General features: G+C 47.3%; 1 protein-coding gene across 3 annotated transcripts in view; it reads right to left on the bottom strand.

Moving 5' to 3' along the window:
• The window catches only part of HNRNPH3 (heterogeneous nuclear ribonucleoprotein H3), a 62378-nt gene that overhangs the window by 12042 nt on the left and 34484 nt on the right, over positions 1-15852 (bottom strand). For all 3 annotated transcript variants that reach the window (XM_069240527.1, XM_069240526.1, XM_069240525.1), the window contains 4 exons: positions 12532-12647; positions 10299-10434; positions 6012-6098; positions 1673-1738 (listed from right to left, as the gene is read on the bottom strand). In XM_069240527.1, the coding sequence (XP_069096628.1) occupies positions 1673-1738; positions 6012-6098; positions 10299-10434; positions 12532-12647 (405 nt within the window). The remainder of the gene's footprint in view (positions 1-1672; positions 1739-6011; positions 6099-10298; positions 10435-12531; positions 12648-15852) is intronic.

The following is a 15852-nucleotide window of genomic DNA, read 5'->3' on the forward strand; positions in this document are numbered from 1 at the left end:
CTGGAGAGGTGGACGGGTTGCATGAGAATCCAGACCACTCTTCAGGGTGAAAGACTACTACAGTTAATTAACCAATTCGTTGTGCAGCAGGAATCCTTTTCTGGATTCACACGCTGTGCATTAGATTGTTTAGCGTTTCCCCTAATTTGGGTTGGTTGGGGTGAAATGAGCTTGCAAACAGGTGCTGTAGTACCTTCTGTCCCACTTTGGCTTCCTTATGCATTTGGAGCTCCACACAATGTTCTGCGAATGCAACTAGGGATGCCAATGTCTTTGCTGCAGATCGTGTAGATGGCACAATTTGCCATGAATGCTAGTATTGCACCCTTTTTCCTTGTTAGGTGTGCTTTTGGTCAGTGACGAGTGTTTGCCAGCTGATGCGTAGCATGTTTGGATAGTCTCCACGATCCACAAATATTCCCCTTTGATGGTGGATTGCCTTACCGATCTGGCATAAGAAAATGTGGACCCTTTATGGAACTGATTGGTCTCCAAGTAGTATTGCAGTGCCCTCCTTACATCCAGGGTATGCAGTTTTCTTTCCAATTCAGTTTGTGGGTTCTTAAAGAACACTGGCAACTGGATGGTGTGGTTGGCATGGAATTTGGTCACAACTTTGGAGTTTGCTCTGAGAACTACCTAGCCCTGTGGATTTGCATGTATGGTACTTGTATTAGCTCTTGAATCTCACTTACTCTTTGTAGTGATGTGATAGCTATCAGAAAGACAGTTTTCAAAGTGGTAAATTGGAGTTCCACTTTGTGCGGGTCCAAATTGTTTGTCACCAGGTGTGACAACACTGTTGAAGCTCCTCATTGGGGCTGGTGCCCTTCTTGGAGGGGCGAATCATGCTACAAAACCTGATTCTTTGGTTTTCCTGGAACAAACCCTGAAATGCTCTGGGTCCTCAGAAAATCGGTTACTCTTCCTCCTGAGGAAATAGAGGTCCTAATTCCAGTGTCACTCTTCTTCAAAAAGACATGCTCAGGAGAGTTCTTTATGGGATAGAGATCTCAGAAGGCTGCATTGAAATCTCAATCTCTTTCAGTCTTGCCCTCCTTCATCTTTCAAGAATGGGGACTTTTCAGAGTCTTATCCACCTGCGAATTTCTTCTAGTGGGACCGGAGGGATTCTTTTGACCTTGGCTTGCCTTCAGTCAGCAAAACAGTGACTAGGCAGCCTTTTAGATTTTAGAGTGATGTCAGAAAAGCGGCTGCAGGTATTCAGAGTGAACGCTGATGCACGACACTGATTAATTGCTTTTCGATGTTCAAAGACCAGTCGCCTGGCATTTTTCTTTTTTTTTTTACCTTCTAACTTTGGGCTTGAGTGCTGCACAAGCCTAACAGCTCTCTGTACTTTGAGCGTGTAATACAGATTACATACCTGGTGGCTGTCCAGAGCAAGATTCTGGTGGAACTCCAGGCAGCAACAGGGTGTGTTCTCTATGTCAATTGGAAACTACTATAAGGAGAATTCAGTATGAAAACCTGAATGGTAGAATAATTCTCAGCATGTGAATCCAGAAAAGATCACACTGCAAAATTTGCAGCTAAGTACCCATCAAAAAGTATCAAAAATTGTAATTGGGTCTATACTTTGTGTACTTCATGCATTACCATGCAATCACACCTTAGAACATAGAATAACCTATACTTTGAAAATACTTACCATATCCACCCAGGCCATCAGGATTTCCATACATTCCACCAATCCTGCCGTAACCTGCTTGATTATCTAAAATGAAAAGATAAGGCTTCCTGAATACCCTGAGTTACAATGACAAACAGCAACATAGATTTGTCTTTAAATGGTCATTTGAATTCCTGCAATCATGATAGACCAGCTAGTGGTTATTGCTTAGAAAAGTATTACACAACATAATAAATCCAGAGCTAAGGATCTAATCACAAAGGTAGGGACAAAGAAGTTATTTACTTTTGGTAATGCCTTATCTGGTAGAGCCTAGCTAGCTGCAGATTCCTTACCTTCATGGATACAAAAGATTTGAGCAGTACTCCTGCACATCAGTAGGTGTTTGGCTCCGCATCATCTGAGCCAGAAATGGCATGTGCAGTACCTATATAGGGCACCCACCTCAGCACACTGATGTCAGATACTTGTGACTTTCCATGCCAGGAGCACAGAGCCAAAATGAAAACTGACCACTGATGTAGGAAAGACTAAGGGGGACCCCTTACACCTGAATATCCCTTCCACCAGAATCAGGTTACACAGCGGAGAGGATCACTAAAATCTTAAGCTAACTTGTTTATCTGATAGGGACTTCTAGCCACAGATTCATTACCTTTGAACAGATACTTAAGTAGAACTCTTTAGGTGGATTGGCAAATATTAAACCAAAAGGTCCTGCAGGAAACATGTGAAGTGCCTGTCACGACTGACCAGACAGTAATGTTTTGTAAACATCTGCAGTGATGCCCACGTTGCTGCCTGAGATGTCCAGGAGGGGAACACCACAAGATACTGCAGCAACTGTAGCCTTGCTCTGGTACAGCGAGCCTGCAAGCCCTCACAGGGCCATTTCTTAGCCAATGCACAGCAGATTTTAATGCACAGGACATTTTATTTTTTTTGATTCAGACAACTGAATCTCTCCTCTTTGCTGGATGAGGCATAGCAAAAAGTATGCAGCATAATGGCTGACCCACACGGAAGGGAGTAGCAACCTTCAGAAGATTGGATCGAACTTGCTAGTCTGGAAAAGTGGTGGTACAGGGAGGAGTGCAGAGTGACTGCAATTCGTTGACCCTAGGGCCTTTGAGAAACCCAGCTACAACAGCTGACTTGGAGAGGTTGGTCTGGCACCCACAAAAATGTAATGGCAGGTAGAACTGTGCCCAGTGTCCTTTTTGGCCAAAGATAAAGCAGAGAACCTTGCAGAAAGGGTGTTAACGTTGTGTGAAGCACACCATGACAGACTTAACCCAATGGCAGGCATATACCCATTCGTTGGAGGGCTGCCAGAGTAACAGATCATGGGAAGGAAGGTTTAAAGATGTCAACTGTCACTGCTCAATCTCCACACATGCAGGTGGAGGGGTGTGCAGGTAGTTGGCTCGACAGAAGATCCTCCTAAAGAGGCAGCCTGACTGGGAGGAGCAATGGTCTTTGTCAACAGCTTGGGATACCAGGAATTATGTTGCTAATGCTAAGTGAAGCAAACGAAGCGCCAAACGGTTTATGTGGAGCCAAGAAGCTAGATCACATTGATATCCACCTCTCCCAGATGGTTGCTGCAGCCCAGGAGCAACGCATTTGCCACCACCGTTAGGCCAGCGGTAGATCCCTCTCCCTTTCCCTAATCAGGTCTAATTGTGGATCGTTAATCACTGCAGGACTTTTACAATTTCCTCTGAGATCTGAACCAGGTCAGAGATTCCCTAGATGCAGCACCCACTGGGCCATCAGGTTCCACTGCAGAGCCTGCTATGCCAGCCAGCATGTGTCACCAGCAGGATGCAGGAGGACATACAGCCTCAGAGTTGATCTCACAAAGATTTGGGCTAGATCACATCACTAACAACCTGAAAATCCTGGACTCAGTTCAGGAGCTAGGCCTGAAAATTAACTGTCCAGAACAGCTCAGATTAAAGGTAGTATCTGGAGGGGAAGTAGGGTGCAACTTAGGCATGTTTATCGTGAACCCCAGAAGTGAAGGAGGTTTGCCATAGTCTGAAGGTGGAAGACAACTGCCTGGGGCAAGCCAAACTCCTTTAACAGTCCAGGCTGAAATCCCAGCTCTTTGCACATAAACCACCTGCCACCACCACAAGGTAGCACAGCAAACTTAAAGTGCCCTTGGCCCACTGTGAGCCACAGGTAACACCTTTGGGATGGTGGGGGGGCAGGTATGTGAAAATAAGCATCCGGTAAGTTCAGTGATACCACCCAGCTTCCTGTGTCAATGGCAGACATGAGGTGCTAGAGTACTTTTAACCTTTTTCAAGAAGAGGTGGGAAGGCACAAATTGAGGGTCACTCCTTTGGCATCAAAGTAGATAGCAAAAGCATGACCTACTTCTGATGCAGACACCTGCAAGGCTCACTTGGTCAAGAGCCAGCACTTAGAGTAAAGAGATGGTCCTCCGTCAACTGTCAGAGCAGGTGTTATGGCTGAAGTGTCAGAAGAGAGTATCCCCTTTTGGATCAGCTTTAATTCCAAACATTCTGATGTTACTGACTGCCAGAGGGAAAGGTGATGGTGTATCCTGACCACACACTGGGTGCCCAAGATGGTCGGGAGGGCAAACCTAAAAGGGGTGTGGTGAAGGTGTAGGTAAGTGACCCTTTTGACATGGTGCCATGCCCACAATCCACTGCCTTTGGCATAGTTACGTCACCACTCCAGCAGGCCTTCCAGCCTTAAGGCAGTTGTACTCTACCACAGGTGAGCATAGCTGCACGAGTAATATGCCCCTACAGTGTCCAAGTCCATTCTTAGACATTGTATGTGTCGTGTGACCATATTGAGTATATGGTCAGAGAGTTTGACATTACAAATGCCACAGCTCATAATGGTTTCACTGAAGTCTGGGATGTTTGGTATCAAACTTCTCAGCACAATAAACCTACACTGATTCCAGTGTTGGATTTATTGAACAATGCACCCAGAGGGCATCTTAGAGATACCCCCGTATTTTACCTAATCCTTTAGGTGCACAACCAACTGGTTTGTGCCAGCTTGCCACCAAGAGAGGAGTTTTGGACCCCATGGTGTGAGAGCCTTTGTGCTGACCAGAAACAAAAACCTGCACTGGGTGGAGGTGCTTCACAACTCCCCTCTGCAAAACCTAACACCTGGCGGAGAGCCTCAAAGACTCAGGCCTCCTGTTAGTGTCCCAGGGTACTCCAGCTGGTATAGATGCCCCCCGACATCCTCTGAGAAGCCGCTGGCTCTTGACCAAGTGAACCTTACTTACAGCCTGGAACCAGTGTAAGGTGTAACACCACAGGTGTCCACCACACACTGGACCAGCTTCCAGAGGGTTCCAGGGAACTAGCATCTTGTTTAAAAATATATATATATATATATATATATATATAATATATATATATATATATATATATATATATATAATATATATATATATATATATATATATATATATATATATATATATATATATATATATATATATATAAAGTCACTAGAAAAGTCACTACAAATATCGGGGTTATCTTGGATGGTGGTAATTGAAGTTATACAAATCCTCTGAGATTGAAGGCAAGTTAAAGTTCAACAACACTATCTACTTAGCTGCAAGCGATATCTGTGCTGGTATTGAGGTTTCAACTGGTGCTTCAGAGGAGCTGAACTGAAGGTAGCGTTCAGAGTTGAGGTTGGGGACAAACCAGCTGGGAGCCACCACAAAACCTTGCAGCCCTAGAGGGATTGAGAGATACCAAAAAGCTGTCTCAAGGCCAATCTCCACCCTCTGAGCTGTTGTGGAGTAGTCATTGGCCCTAGGGAAAATTGGCAGTGAGATCAAAGTTTGGCTCTCTTTAGAAGTGGAGGATGAGTTGGGAGTCTGAACAGCTAAAGTGCCAAGGAGTAGGAGAACCATTTTAGACTTTACATTGGCCTTCTTAATGGAGATTCGTGACTTATGGGCATGTATTAACTCACGCTTGTGGCTGATCATTCTTCAAACAGGAATGACTTCCACAATAGCAAATTTTGACTTTGTAACAGAGTATGTTTTTTGTTCATCTTGCCCAGCAGTCACTACCGAGGGATGCTTGCAACTGATGCAATGACAAGAAGGGTGTCCAGACATCTGCAATCAGTCTCCACATGATTTGAAATCGTTTTTTTCAGTGTCATCACTGAGACCACTGAGGGGGAGAAAGAAAAAAAAAAAAAGTCAAAACGGCTGATGTGAGCAGATTGAGGTGGTAGATTATAGTGACACCAACATCTCATCTGGGACAGCGCCAAACCAGATTTGGTGTGTGCAGATGCCCAGCTGACAAATTTCTACACTTACCCATTCCATCTCTGCCATAACCCATTGCTCCCATTCCAGCACCACCACCAGCAGTTGAATTCAGAAAGAGTTCAATATAACGATGCTCTAAAAGAAAAATAAATTAGTCACTACAAAATAGGCAAACGTATACAGAGCATTAAGTCAAGGTTGCATTTCTGGATTCACAATTCTATTTGCAATCAGTCCAAGAATAGCTGGTGCAGCGTTTATGTCCACTTATTTTAACCTATACTGCTGTTGAGTGAAACTCCATTCTTCCAGACCAAGAGAAGGCCTTCCCTAGTGCAAATAAGTAATAATTGTATTCATGTCATGTTTCTAATATCCTTATTCACTTGAACAGAGTATTGCTCCGGACATCCTGTCTCTACAGTGGTCTTTAAAACAGTGTTCCAGACTATTGGAATAAAGAGGGAACCTGAAAAGATGCATCATTTTGTTTAAAAGTTAGGCATTTGTTCAAAGGTTGATCATGGTTGTAGGAAGTTGGCTCTGTATGTGCTATTTCAAAGTAAGGAATAGCATGCACAGAGTCCAAGGGTTCCCCTTAGAGGTAAAATAGTGGTAAAAAGAGATAATGCTCTATTTTGTGGTAGTGTGGTCGAGCAGTAGGCTTATCCAAGGGAGTAGTGTTAAGCATTTGTTGTACATACACATAGACAATAAATGAGGTACACACACTCAGAGACAAATCCAGCCAATAGGTTTTGTTATAGAAAAATCTCTTTTCTTAGTTTATTTTAAGAACCACAGGTTCAAATTTAACATGTAATATCTTGTTTGAAAGGTATTGCAGGTAAGTACATTAGGAACTTTGAATCATTTCAATTGCATGTATACTTTAAGTTATTCACAAATAGCTATTTTAAAAGTGGACACTTAGTGCAATTTTCACAGTTCCTGGGGGAGGTAAGTTTTTGTTAGTTTTACCAGGTAAGTAAGACACTTACAGGGTTCAGAGCAACCCCAAAGTTACCACACCAGCAGCTCAGGGCCGGTCAGGTGCAGAGTTCAAAGTGGTGCCCAAAACGCATAGGCTTCAATGGAGAGAAGGGGTGCCCCGGTTCCAGTCTGCCAGCAGGTAAGTACCCGCGTCTTCGGAGGGCAGACCAGGGGGGTTTATAGGGCACCGGGGGGGGGGGGGGGGGGGGGGGACAAGCCCACACAGAAATTTCACCCTCAGCGGTGCGGGGGCGGCCGGGTGCAGTGTTAGAACAAGCGTCGGGTTCGCAATGGAAGTCAATGAGAGATCAAGGGATCTCTTCAGCGCTGCAGACAGGCAAGAGGGGGCTTCCTCGGGGAAACCTCCACTTGGGCAAGGGAGAGGGACTCCCGGGGGTCACTTCTGCAGTGAAAGTCCGGTCCTTCAGGTCCTGGGGGCTGCGGGTGCAGGGTCTTTTCCAGGCGTCGGGACTTAGGTTTCAGAGAGTCGCGGTCAGGGGAAGCCTCGGGATTCCCTCTGCAGGCGGCGCTGTGGGGGCTCAGGGGGGACAGGTTTTGGTACTCACAGTCGTAGAGTAGTCCGGGGGTCCTCCCTGAGGTGTTGGTTCTCCACCAGCCGAGTCGGGGTCGCCGGGTGCAGTGTTGCAAGTCTCACGCTTCTTGCGGGGAGATTGCAGGGTTCTTTAAAGCTGCTCCTTTGGATAAAGTTGCAGTCTTTTTGGAGCAGGTCCGCTGTCCTCGGGAGTTTCTTGTCGTTGTCGAAGCAGGGCAGTCCTCAGAGGATTCAGAGGTCGCTGGTCCCTTTGGAAGGCGTCGCTGGAGCAGAGTTCCTTGGAAGGCAGGAGACAGGCCGGTGAGTTTCTGGAGCCAAGGCAGTTGTTGTCTTCTGGTCTTCCTCTGCAGGGGTTTTCAGCTAGGCAGTCCTTCTTCTTGGTGTTGCAGGAATCTAATTTCTAGGTTCAGGGAGAGCCCTTAAATACTAAATTTAAGGGCGTGTTTAGGTCTGGGGGGTTAGTAGCCAATGGCTACTAGCCCTGAGGGTGAGTACACCCTCTTTGTGCCTCCTCCCAAGGGGAGGGAGGCACATTCCTATCCCTATTGGGGGAATCCTCCTTCTACAAGATGGAGGATTTCTAAAAGTCAGAGTCACTTCAGCTCAGGACACCTTAGGGGCTGTCCTGACTGGCCAGTGACGACTCCTTGTTTTTCTCATTATCTCTCCTGGACTTGCCGCCAAAAGTGGGGGCTGGGTCCAGGAGGCGGGCATCTCCACTAGCTGGAGTGCCCTGGGGCATTGTAACACGAAGCTTGAGCCTTTGAAGCTCACTGCTAGGTGTTACAGTTCCTGCAGGGGGGAGGTGTGAAGCACCTCCACCCAGAGCAGGCTTTGTTTCTGTCCTCAGAGAGCACAAAGGCTCTCACCGCATGAGGTCAGACACTCGTCTCTCAGCAGCAGGCTGGCACAGACCAGTCAGTCCTGCACTGAACAATTGGGTAAAATACAGGGGGTATCTCTAAGATGCCCTCTGTGTGCATTTTTTTAATAAATCCAACACTGGCATCAGTGTGGGTTTATTATTCTGAGAAGTTTGATACTAAACTTCCCAGTATTCAGTGTAGCCATTATGGAGCTGTGGAGTTCGTTTTTGACAGACTCCCAGCCCATATACTCTTATGGCTACCCTGCACTTACAATGTCTAAGGTTTTGCTTAGACACTGTAGGGGCATAGTGCTCATGCACATATGCCCTCACCTGTGGTATAGTGCACCCTGCCTTAGGGCTGTAAGGCCTAATAGAGGGGTGACTTACCTATGCCACAGGCAGTGGGAGGTTGGCATGGCACCCTGAGGGGAGTGCCATGTCGACTTAGTCATTTTCTCCCCATCAGCACACACAAGCTGGCAAGCAGTGTGTCTGTGCTGAGTGAGGGGTCCCTAGGGTGGCATAAGACATGCTGCAGCCCTTAGAGACCTTCCCTGGCATCAGGGCTCTTGGTACCAGGGGTACCAGTTACAAGGGACTTACCTAGGTGCCAGGGTTGTGCCAATTGTGGAAACAATGGTACATTTTAGGTGAAAGAACACTGGTGCTGGGGCCTGGTTAGCAGGGTCCCAGCACACTTCTCAGTCAAGTCAGCATCAGTATCAGGCAAAAAGTGGGGGGTAATTGCAACAGGGAGCCATTTCTTTACAATGGTGCTCCCTAAAAAGCTCAAAAGCATCATCAGCTCAAGCCCAAGAAGGCAGAGCCAAGGATTTCCTTTGGGAGAGGGGGGTAACTTTGAAATGGAAACCCTCCGCTGACCCCAGCACACTACCGTCCCACCTCTCTGCTCCCCTTCCCTACCAAAGTCCACAAAAAAAGGCCAACTCACAGAAACCCTGGAGAACAACTATCTTCTGGACTCCTACCAATCCAGATTCTGCACCAATCAACACAAAAACCACCACGATCACTGCTGACATCACCACCCTTCTAGACCAGGGAAAATCAGTGGCCCTGATCCTCCCTATCAACAAGACCTTCTCAAGTTGATGACCTCCTTTTTCACTGAAGAACAGACAATTTCATTTCGGGGCCAAAGACAATCTGCCACATCCACCCCAAAGGCTCTTCCCTAACCCCTACACTGTTTAACATCTACATGATGTTTCCCCCAGCCCGCCCACATTGTCAGAATCTACAGAATGAACATCATACCCTACAGACAGCACCCGGCTCATTTCCCCATCCCCTCCAAGTCTATGCACAATCTGGATCATCCGCATATTTATCAAGACTGACCAACGCTGCTTGAATGCAGGAGAAGCTGTACACTTCTTTAAAGAATACTACACCACAAAGCATCAACATCCCACAAACCAGCTAACTAGATCACTCACACTACAGAAACAGCATTTTAATATCCACAATTGGGCAGGACGGTTCAGTTTTTATGAGTGTTGAAAAAGACACCCTGGAAGAAACTATTTGGCTACAGTTTGAGACAACTGATGAACAATCAGATATTTGGAAAATAAATGACCCCTCCAAAACAAATACAGGTGACCACACTGCAGTGGGTGCCACTGCAAGGGTAAAATCTTGACAAAGATACACATTAAACAAGAAACACAATTGGGTCTTTTGGAAACGAACATAGCATTTTTGGTTCTTGGTACATTATTTTTGCACGAGAGCCTGGCATTTCAGGGATAGTTTCAAGGTATGCACACATGGTATAAATGTTCCAACAGTGAATCCAAGTCATACTGCATTTCTTTTATCTATGCACTCCAACTACAACCCATGGTAAATTAATTATCAATTTCACAAAATACCAATTAAGTGTGCAACATACGCATATTGCTTTTATCCTTAGACATTGCAGCTACAGCATCTTCATGCGTTGCAAACTCCACATCAGCTTCACCACTTGCCCTTCCGTCAGCTCCAATATCAATATGAATTCTTATAGGATTCAGTGGAGAGAAAAACTGGGGAGAAATGTGCAAATGTTTTGCGTTAGTCTTAAAGAATACATGTAGCAGGCATCTAAATACCCCCCCCCCCCCTTGGGGGGGGGGGGGGGGGGGGGGAGGGGTTACAAACTTGCAACAGAATAGAACAAGTGAATTTTACCAGTCTCCTCAGTTTACAACCACACCCTGCCTGAAGATGAAGTCTGTACACAGACATTAGTATGAGCATGAGCAACTGCTCGTGTCTCAGAGCTCCCTAGCCCAACCCAAGAGATGTGGCTACTACCAGAAGACTACACTGTCGCCAGTGACTGTCAATCGGACCCTCCCCCTCAAACAATACCTATTTGCCCTTTATAAAGAGAACTTCTCCCTTGAAGCTTACATTTCGGGCTAACATTGGTGTGGCTTCCTGCGAGAGGTAGGCAACACTTCTTTACCAAGCAGGCCCCTACTGTGTCCTTTGCCTGGGAGTTAGTGGGATGCTGGCCTGGTGTGTTTTGGGTACCTAGGGTATCTCTCTCCCAGCCCTCCCCAATTAGTAAAGTGTAGGCAGTGTCTAGAAGCCAGGCTCTCTGGAGGTAGCTGTGGATGAGCAGCCAAGGCTTATCTAGGAGACATGCAAAACCACTGTAGTCCCACACCACTTCCATACATGTACTTTTAGTGACAATTACCAAAAACTACTACATAGACAACCCTTCAATAGGAGATAACAGACATGTACACTAGTAATCAGAAAGTTATGGAAAGCAATAGAAAACATTGTACGTGGCAATACACAATAGTGACACTGGAGGAGCCCAATGTCCCCCCCCCCCACCCCACCCCCCCCCCAAAAAAAAAACACACACACACACACACACACACACCACATCTCCACTGCTCAAACTTGGTAAGTGTAATGTGTGAAGGGGAGCTGGACTAGAAATCGCCAAGTACCACAGTGTTCCCAGCAACCAGGAAGAAAGTAGTAACTTACTGGATTTTCCCCAAACCATCCCAAAATGAAGAGAAGAAACACCCATACAAGACTGCAAGAAACCAGCTCTGGATTCCTGAAGAGGAAGACCAGTGGAAAAAGGGGACCAAGTCCACAAGACACAGAACAGTTCAGTGGGGGCAGGAGCCACTACCTACCTAATTGAGGTAGCAGAAGTTGGCCAATGGTAGAACAAAAACTGTCAGGAATGCAGCCCTGGAGCAAGTAAAGTTCCTGGAGGGTGCAGTCAGTGTCCTACGCCGGATGGATGATTGCAGTCAGTGGTGTGCGAAATCCACCAACAAGCCTTGGCAAAGGCAGAAGTCAAGGTAAAGCAAAAAAGTGGAGCTGCCTGGGACAAGCAAGGTCCTGGAGGACTTAACTCACGGGGAGAGACCTAAAGCGACCCTTAGCAAGGCAGAGTCCACGAAAGAAAAAGCAAGCCCCCCCCCCGCTAGAGCAGGGGCTGGGGGTCCCTGAACCGATGTAAACTGCTTTATGCACAGAGGCTTACACCCCCCCCCCCCCCCCAAAGCCATGTTACACTTATTTCCAAAGGTAGTTTTTTTTTTTTGTTTAATAAATTCAGCAGCAACTAGTCCCAATGGCACTGGAATGCTCTAGTCAACATAGCAACACAACTCTTCTTTCAGCCAACCCTTTGACCTACAGAGCAATACATAACTGTATTAATTATGAAAGCGTGCATACTAAGAAATACACCAGATCTGTAACCCTGCGAGCATATTGCAGTACAATGTGATGTCATAAGGGTTTTGAATGACATGCGTGCTAGGTCCAAATCAGGGACTAGACTAGACAAACTAGGACTGCATTCAAGCTCAAAACCACACAAAAAAAAAAATTGTCCACTTTGTGACTGACAAAGGCAGAAGCAGAACTGGAGAAACATCAAATGTCACAAGAATACAAAAGCATATTGAAAATTTAAAAACATCAGCACAACTTGAAGAGTCGGAAGAACTTGTGTTTAGGTACAGTCAAAAGGTGACTAATGATGCACATGAAGGCAGGAGAACCAAAACCGACCAGGAACAAAAAGAAAAACAAAAAAAACTACCCAGTTATCTGCAATTACTGCACAAGTAGTAAAAAAATAAAACACTTACATTGGCTATATCATTTTCTGTTGCTCGGAAAGGCAATCCCCTCATGTGCACAAAGTGCCCACTATGAAATCCAGAACTGGCATCTCCTGCACCACCAAATCCAGGTCCTGCCATACCTAATATAAAAAATAAAAAAATTCCAGTGGCAGCCATTTCCAGAAGACTTGCTAGCAAATATAGCAAAATAGCCTTAAAGATTAAATAAAACTGAATGCAAGTACTGCAGTGAAGTCAATATTTGATTAAATGTAAGGGTATTTAGTACTTCTAGGATGAATACAGCTCTTCTGTGAATACAGCTCTTCTGTGGACAGCCCAAAGGAAAGCATTCTATCACTTGCCCTCATTTTGATATGGACTAGCCCAGACTGACATGCAGAACTAGCCCACTTCAAAGAAGTTATATAAAATCCTGCAACACCTGTTCATGGACAGTTTCACTAGATGTGGGGCAACCACAGCCATTCATCAGAAGGTGCGAGGTGCTGACTTCAGGCTGAAAGACATCTGTACTGTTAGTGGGACTGCCTCATCAAAAACCATTACATTTTTATTTTTAACTGGTATATGCCAATATGCATATGGCCCACTGTATTTATCCATCTCACCATTGTGTTGAGGGGTACTAACTACCCCGCACAGGTATGCAGAATTTCTTCCTCGCTCTAGTTTGGCAAAGAGAAGGCCCTGTTGTCACCAGAACATTCCTTTAGAGCCTTTGTAGGAAAAGGCCACTGTTGGCATGGTTACCCCGTAACTTTTTGCCTTCTGTTGATTGTAGTGTTCTTTCCCTAAAACTATACCTTTGTCTCCACAACTGGCACTGCCCTGGCCCACAAATTCCTTGTAAATGGTACCCCTTGTACCAAGGGCCCCATGTATTAGGTCACCATGGGGACCCCTCACTCAGCACTGCACACTGCCTCACAGCTGTGTGCTGGTGGGGAAAAAATGACTAAGCTGACATAGCACTCCCCTCAGTGCAATGCACACAAAATACTGCCTGTGGCAAAGGTAAGTCACCCTTCTAGCAGGCATTACAACCCAAAGGGAGGGTGAACTGAGCACTATGCCCCTACAGTGTCTAAGCCAAAGACATTGTAAGTGAAGGATAGCTGTAAGGAAATGCCTGGCATGGTTACCCCCTGACTTTTTGCCTTTGCTGATGCTAAGTTTTGATTTGAAAGTGTGCCGAGGCCTGCTAACCAGGCCCCAGCACCAGTGTTCTTTCCCTAACCTGTACTTTTGTTTCCAGAATTGGCACACCCTGGCATCCAGGTAAGTCCCTTGTAACTGGTCCTCCTGGTACCAAGGGCCCTGATGCCAGGGAAGGTCTAAGGGCTGCAGCATATCTTATGCCACCCTGGGGACCCCTCACTCAGCACAGACACTGCTTGCCAGCTTGTGGGTGCTAGTGAAGACAACACAACTAAGTCGACATGGAACTCCCCTCAGGGTGCCATGCCAACCTCACACTGCCTATGCAGTATAGATAATTCTATGTCAAGACCGGAGGCGAGGATTATGCAGAATCTTTCTTCACTTTTAATGACAGCAGGTTCAAAGTTAACAAGAAAAAAACTACAACTCCCATGAGACCCACTCCCATGGCAACCAATGTCCAATCACACTGCCGTCCGACCGAATGTATAAATATCCCAATGCCGTGACGTTCTTCCTCTTTCTTCACTGCTCTGTCAGATAAGTGTCACCTTACTGGGGTTTAAAGCGAGTCCCTGCTCACTTTAAACCCTCCCAACCCCTGCGGACACCGCGTGTCGGTGGTTCTCTCTTGTGGGCCGTCTACTTGAACGGGCGTTTCGCTCGTGACGACCCAAATTTTGTCACTGCAGGAGCGTGGGGGGGCTGCCCGGCAAGATAAAAAGGGCGTTTTTTCTTCCTGCAAAATCCATACATGTCCCTCAACGAGCCCGACGCTTTCCCCACCCTGTCCCCGGGGGAGGGCTCATCCCAGAGGGCCTTGGCTCCTGAGATGGACCTCCTGCTGACGCAGGCTATTCATAGAGCTCTAGGGCCCTTGCAAGACAGCGTGGCCAGGTTGTCGGACCACGTGTTTAGGGGAACAGGGATGGGGCTGACGGGGACTGACCTACAGGGAGAGGCAGTCCCCAAGACACCTCGCAAGCGTGTCGCGGGGCACCTGGAGGGATTCGGTCGTCTGACTGAATCCTTCCGAAAGAGTGCGCGCACGCTACAGCAACTACCCTGCCGGGAGGGGTTGGAACCTGGCGAGACCGGTGAAGTGACTCCCACTAGATCGGACCCGGCCCAGGGGTCCCCCAAGCGGGTCGCGAGGGACACGGATGGGGACTCTTCCTCTGACGAGGATCAGGAAGCGGGGCGCCCTTGGCGCCCGTCTTCCAATTTATCAGACCTGCCCGAGACGGAGGAGGAGATGTTCCACCCTGAGGACTTATACCATCCCCGCTCTTTGGAGTGGCACCCGGATAAGAGGGTGGCAGACTATGTGGCCAGCAAAATTCGCCAGCCCCTGGAGGAGGTGGTTCGGGCCAGATTGCGGGTGGAATGCCCACGCCCGACTCTTCCGGATCGAGTGGCGGCTACCCCTGGTCTGGATCCCAAACTGTACTTTCTTCGGGAAGTACGTCAAGTACCCGAAGAAGGGTATCAATCTTTCCTGGAGGGGATGCCAGGATAAGTTATTGGATGTCCTGGGGCCCCTCACGCAGATCATACAGCTCGCCGAACGGGCTAGGCGATCCAATTCTCCCCTTCCCACGGATATCGTGGCGGGGTGGGCCCAGAGGGCGGTCTGCTTGTTGGGGAACGCGAATTGCGCTCTCTGCGGAGAGAAGGTCATTACTTATTAAAATAGACCCTAAACTAGGAGAACTCTCCAACTCAGAGGCAGGGGCCCAAGGGAACTTTTTTAGGGATCCTTTCCTGAAGGAAAGGAGCAAGTTCGTAGCAACTTTCGGCGCTCGATAAGGCGCAGAGCTCAATAAGAAAATCTTTCCTGGAAAGGTTTTTGGTGGGGCCGGACGAGGCAGGGGTTCTCCTCCGGCCGTGCTTTCCAGCAAGGCCCCTCACCTTACCCACCGCGAAACAACAGATGGAGGGATGGCCGTCAGGGTACCTTCTTCCCCAACCGGGGTAGAGGGAAATCCAAGAGATCCGCCCGTGGTGGAGCTAACGCCCCCGGAGGCGTTCACGGTGAGTGTTACCCTTTTTTCCCCCTCGCACTCTGGGAGGGTGGCTACGCTTCTTCGTCCACAAGTGGGCCTCCTTGACGTCAGACGCTTGGATCCTGCAGACGGTCAAGGGGTTCCACATAGAATT

This window comes from Pleurodeles waltl, chromosome 6 (genome assembly GCF_031143425.1).
Source record: "Pleurodeles waltl isolate 20211129_DDA chromosome 6, aPleWal1.hap1.20221129, whole genome shotgun sequence".
NCBI classification, from domain to species: domain Eukaryota; kingdom Metazoa; phylum Chordata; class Amphibia; order Caudata; family Salamandridae; genus Pleurodeles; species Pleurodeles waltl.